The sequence below is a fragment of the Rhagoletis pomonella genome, unplaced genomic scaffold, assembly GCF_013731165.1.
Source record: "Rhagoletis pomonella isolate Grant_MI unplaced genomic scaffold, Rhpom_1.0 Rhpom_scaffold_00051, whole genome shotgun sequence".
Taxonomy (NCBI): Eukaryota; Metazoa; Arthropoda; class Insecta; order Diptera; family Tephritidae; genus Rhagoletis; species Rhagoletis pomonella.
Window position 1 is genome coordinate 196,369 of NW_023458605.1, and position 6,121 is coordinate 202,489.

At 43.2% G+C, this 6,121-nt stretch overlaps 1 protein-coding gene across 1 annotated transcript; it reads left to right on the forward strand.

The window, feature by feature from the left end:
* Positions 1 to 237: 237 nt before the first annotated feature.
* Positions 238 to 1,002, forward strand: LOC118749800 (wiskott-Aldrich syndrome protein family member 2-like; the record flags this gene model as incomplete). Its single annotated transcript, XM_036484578.1, is given in 2 exon segments — positions 238 to 853; positions 914 to 1,002. Coding segments are annotated over 2 exon segments (690 nt in total), but the record flags the coding sequence as incomplete, so codon positions are not given.
* Between the last annotated feature and the right edge of the window lie 5,119 nt (positions 1,003 to 6,121).

Sequence of the window (6,121 nt, forward strand, 5' to 3'; positions counted from 1 at the left end):
ATTGGATAGCGGCGTCTGGAGAACAAAAACCAAATTAAAATTTGTGATCCAGTGTTATTAAGGTATCACGTTCGGTGTGAATTTCTACCAACGTGTCATCATTTGGGCAGTCGCAACAGTGTTGCAAATTTTCATCGGTGAAACAGTAATGCCGCATTTATTACGTGCCTCGAACAGGCCCATATATAGATATTTTTGTAAAAACATTCATTACATATGTACATATGTATGTTGTCAAACCAACTTAAACATATGATTTTTTGTGCAGTGTGTTTACCGCTAGAACTGTATTTTATTCCTTTTTTGTTAGATGTTGGAGTTCTTGAATCACGTCACCATCGTCCAAATTCCATTAATTTACGTAAGGTCTGTAATTCCGAGCAAGCCGCTGGAAATTGTGGCGACCCTCTAACACAATCTTGTACAACAATTACTTCCGCCGTTGCCAACGCTATTGGTATTCATTCGCCTTCTATTGGGAAAACTGAAAATGGAATTTTGGCAATACATTCCATGCAATGCATTGAGCAAGCGCAATTGCAAGATTTATATGATGACGAAACATTTAACGAAAATCAGCGATCTTATGAACAATTTGGTTCTGAAGGCATTTGTGCACAGGGCATGCTTTCGCGTACGAAAATTCGCCCCTCCCAACCACCCCCGGATCCACCATCTAATGGAAGCAGACACGTTACTCCTGTGTCTTCTAATGCGAATACTCCAACGCGTACGCGAAATGGGGTAAACAATCGCGATATATTACCTCCACCGCCACCTATACCCGAAGCGTTAATGAATACATCCTCACCACCACGATCAATTTCTGTAATAAATGGAAACACTTCACTGGGTAAGCCTTTGAAATCAGGTTTTAATTTAATTCAAAATCTAAATATTGTATTACGTCTAGGCAAAAATATTCCTAATATAAATTTGATTAACATACCCGAGCAACCTAATTGGCATGATCTACCGCCTTCAGCACAACCAGAACATCAGGTTAGTATGCTTACCAACGAATAAATTATCACATGTGAATGGATAACAAATACAGTCAATCAACAAAGTTTAGGTACAGGGATTTTTTTAATACGGGCAACTGTTTTTTTTTTAATATTTTATTTTTTCGCGAATTTTTTATAAAAATATGGTCAGATAGATAAATATTAGTTGAGGTATACACTGCGACCAGGTGATCTATTGTGCCCTCTTCCTCCTTACAACACCTCGCTCAGTCTTCTTCGGTGACATCGAGCTGCGGGCATAGTGACCCGAGGTATTTCTCCCGTCTTCTCGCCACGGCGTCGCATTCGAGAAGTATATGCTCAGAAGTCTCAGCTGCGTTATCACAGAATAGGCATAAATTGTTGGACCAGATCCCGAGTTTATGTAGGTGACTTCTTAATCTGTTAAGATACCTCTTAGAATCTTAGTTTATACTTTGGGAGATGAATAAGTTTATCATATCTTTCCCTATTGTAACCTCCCTGTCGCAGCCCAGGGTCTCCTAAGCTCGTCTCTGATGGTTTGCGGTCCTATCGCAAAGAAGGGCTCGGGGCCTATTGGTGTTTTTGCCGCCGCCTTCCTGGCATGCATGTCTGCCTCCTCATTACCTTGTTGGCTGCCGCTAAGGCGTAAAGCCTCTCGACGCACTCAAGAACCATTGCTGACTTGATTTCATTAGAGATAAGGGCTCTGGGTGAGGCCTGACTGTCGCTAAATATTAATATATTTTCATAACGGTACTTTCGCTGAAGGTTGATCTCTGCACACAGACTAATGGCGTAAACCTCCGCCTGGAATATGCTAGGCAGTTTGCCCATGGGAACTGAGACCCTTGTTCTTGGCCCAAGGATTCCATGTCCAATGTCCTCGGGTGTTTTTGAGCCGTCTGTGTACCGAATAAGGGGGCGCAGATGGGAGTATTTACTTAAGTTTATGTCATTCCAGCTTGCCTTATTCTCTAATTCTACTTTGAATTTTCTTTGGAAACTAATAATTCTGCAGATGTCATCTCGTGGGAGTTGAGTCAGGGGCAGTTGGGTCTTGAGAGATTCCATATTTCGAGATGATACCACTTTTCCTCTTCCAAAAACCTCCCTGGTGAAATTCATTAGGGATCGTTTGGCTGTCTTTTGTATACTAATGCGCAGTGGCGTGAGCTCGAGAATAACCTCCAGTGCTGCTGTTGGACAGGTACACATTGCGCCCGTGATGCACACACACGCAAGTCGTTGTAATTTTGTGAGGGAGCGAATAGCAGTCGCTTGGTTGGCTCTCGAGCCCCAGGCCACCTCCCCATACGTTATCATTGGCTTGACTATCATGGTATACATCCACCTGAGAATCCGAAGGCTACAGCCCCAAAATTTTCCTGCCAGGCGTTTGCATACCATTAGCGCTTTTGTTGCTCTGGATGTCGTCACATCGACGTGTTCCTTCCATGAGAGTTTAGCGTCGAGCGTGATGCCTAATTATCTCACTTCCGAGACGACGCCGACTTCCGTGCCATCAAGAGCTATAGTTCTCATTCCCGGTAGGGTTCTTCCTCTTGTGAACGGGATAATCGGAATTTCGTTGGGTTAATTTAAAGACCATTATCCACATACCATTTCTTTGTTATTCTTAGGGCCCTCTGGACTATGTCACAAAGGGTGTTCTCGAACTTTCCTCTTGCTATTATGACGATGTGATCCGCATAGCCTTAGCATCGGATTCCATTATATGATATCACTAGCAACCCGCCCCGGCTTCGCACGGAAATAAAATATAAGGCCTATGTCACTCACTGAAAAAATGATTAAAATCGATCCCGTAGTTTTGATTTATTCATTACTGCCCGTGGCCCGCACGCGTTACATTTGGAGTGAAACAATTCCCCTTTCTTTATACCATGAAGATTTCCTGCTATCTTTGGAATATCTAACGCGCGCTCCGAATCAATAAAAACTATTCAAAAACTGTATTTTAATTATGTGCGATTTATTAATATAGAACGTTAACAGAGCGGTTTATTTCGCTGAAAAAACCCTCACAACTAAAAATTTTTCAAATTTGGGTTTTCTGTATAAAAACCCTCAATTCAATGGAATTCAGTACGGCAATAAAGACATGAATTGAAAATACATACATACATACATACATACGTCCGAAATTTAATTATGCGAGAGATTCGTACTTATGTACTTGCATACATACGTACCGAGTTCTTTCACCATACGATCTAATTCAACATGAATGAGGTGGGGTGAGATTCCCGCATAACTTCTAATGTTTCATTCGGTTGACAGCGAACAAACACACAAACAGCTTTTTTTGGAAAAAGTGCTGCTTTTGTTTAAACAATTTTGGTTAAATAAGATATGAATCAACTATTTTTTTTGATGCAGAACGAAAGTAAATATTTCAAAGTTTAACTTCAAGTAAGTTTCATTTTAATCGGTGGATTCTTTTATGATTTATGGCTGTGTAAACAAAAAGTTTATGGGTTTTTACCACATTTTGTCCGATTGCCACGCCCCCTTTATATATTTCTTCACATTATAATGACATAAACCTTCCTCTTCAACCAATCTATCTATTAAAAAAAACCGCATCAAAATCCGTTGCTTAGTTTTCAAGATTTAAGCATTTAAGGGGACATAGGGACAGAAAAAGTGACTTTGTTTTATAATATGTAGTGATTTGCAAGAGTTCATCGACTACTAGGCTCCAAAGGAGGGGTGATAAGACGCCCCCTTGTGGACACCCCTTCGTGGTTTTTATTTGCACAGACTCATTCCCTATTGTGGTCGCTTTTATCCACCTGCGAATAGGTACTTGTACTCCTCTTTCTCTAGTGCGTGCCCTACCGCCTCATGCGAGGTGTTGTCGAAGGCTCCTTCTATGTCATGGAAGGCACAGAGAACGATCTCCCCAGATTCAAACGCACTTTGGATTTCTGTAGTTAGCTGATACAGGGTTGTTTCCGTAGATCGTTCTGCTCTATACGCGTGTTGGCTACTGTGGACCGGACTAACTTCCAGAGTGTTTGATCGGATTCATTGTCAATAATTTTCTCCATCGTCTTTAGTACAAAAGAGGTTAAACTTATTGGTCTGAAAGATTTAGCTGAGGAGTAGTCTTTTTTGCCCATCTTGGGTATAAATGTTACCCGAGCTCTTCTCCACACTATTGGAATGTAGGCTTGGGCTAGGCTATTCTTCACTAATTCTACTAGATGTGGGGTAACTAGATCTTCTCTCTCTCTTGCTGTAAAGCCGGATAGATCCCGTCCTTCCCGGGGACATGTATCGGTCAAATGAGCCAAACGGCCATTTGACTTTGGCTCGCGAGAATATGCCTCTCGCAGTGCCCCAATCAACTGGGGTTGGTCTAAATGTTCGATCAGTTCCCTCCGTAGTCAGGTAGAGCACGTGCTCGTTCAACTTCGCTGCCGGTGTAAGTGCCGTCCGGCAGCTTGATTGCTAGTTGGGTCTCTATCCTGTCTTTTGCTAGGTCCTTACGCAGTCTTGCCGCTACAGAAGTGGATGTAATGTTCTCGCAAATGCTTCTGAAGCTTTCCCTCTTCGCTTTCCTTATCTCTTTATTATATGAAGTTAGGCTGGTTGGTTGAAGTGGCGAGTTTAACAACTCCAATTAGAACTTATGCGTGCCGTTTTAAAACCACTACTCGCAATTTAAACCTGAAAAGAAAGCCCGAAAAGAAAGCAGCAGAAGTCGGTTATATATCTCAAACCCAGCCTGTGGAGTTCACGAACTTAAGAAGTTGCAGTGGGTTAATATCACTTATGTCTGTTAAACCGCAGAAGCAGGGTTTGCCTAGAAGCCTGATTCTAGTCCTACGTAGTGCTGGGCAATCGCAGAGCAGATGCTCCACCGTTTCTTCTGCATCTGGTGAATTACAACTACGACAAGATATGTTGTGTTCCAGTCCTAGTCTTGCAGCATGGATTCCCACGGCCCAGTGGCCTGTGTAAACGGCAGTTAGTCGGGATAGATCCCTCCTGTTTAGTTTGATAAGAAAAGCAGTGCGTTTTGCCCAGTAGGTGGGCCACAGACTCCTGCAGACTCTGCAGGATTGTAGATTTTTCCACCCACTGTTAGCCACATTTTTCCAGTGCTGAGAGATGCGGCTCTTGATATAGCTCAGAGGCACAAGAACCTCCTTTGCCTCTGAGATATCCAGAGCCGACCCATTCCTGGCCAGCTCGTCAGCCATCTCATTGCCATGAATTCTGCTGTGCCCCGGCACCCAGATCAATGCAACGACGTGCCTGTCAGCTAAAACCATAACGTTCTCCCTGCACCGTTTTATTATGCTGGAGGTGATGCTTACAGAGCCAATTGCTTTGATCGCTGCCTGACTATCTGAGAAAATAGCAATGCTGGTTCTCGCTAGCTTCGAGGCTTAAATTATTTTGCAAGCCTCATTTATGGCAAAGACCTCTGCCTGAAAAACACTGGTCGAATTAGGTAATCGAATAGACTCTTCAATTTGGAGGTCGGTTGAAAAAATTCCCGCCCCTGCCCCACAATCCATTTTTGACCCGCCCGTAAAAATGGATACTTCGAAGCGTTCAGTATAAATAGGATCCTTCCACTCCTTTCTTGATGGAAAAATCGTGCCGTAGTTTTTCTTGAAGAGAGCGAAGGACAAATGTAGTCAGTTTTTTCGCGAAGGCTTGGGTCGTTGAAAGAATACAGGATACGTCCATGCCCGTACGTACGTTCTTTCCACAATCCAAGTTCCCTCAACCTGAGCGCACTCTGTGAAGCACTTTCCTTGATAAAGAGATTAATCGGTGGCAGATGGCAGATGACATTCAATGCTTCCGTTGGACATGATCTGATCGCCCCAGTAATCGCAATGCAGGCTGACCTTTGTACCCTGCCTAACATTGTGCCTATGTAGTTCATCTCTACGGCTTTCCACCAAACCAGCGAACCGTATGCAATAATTTGGCGAATCACCGCCTTGTACATCCATAGCATAAGATTAGGTCGTAGGCCCCACCTCTTACCCAGCATTTTCTTGCAGGAATACAGAGCACCATAGGCCTTTCATTCCCACGACTGCCGGTTCTACGTACCGGAATGACTCAGGTTTTACCCGACC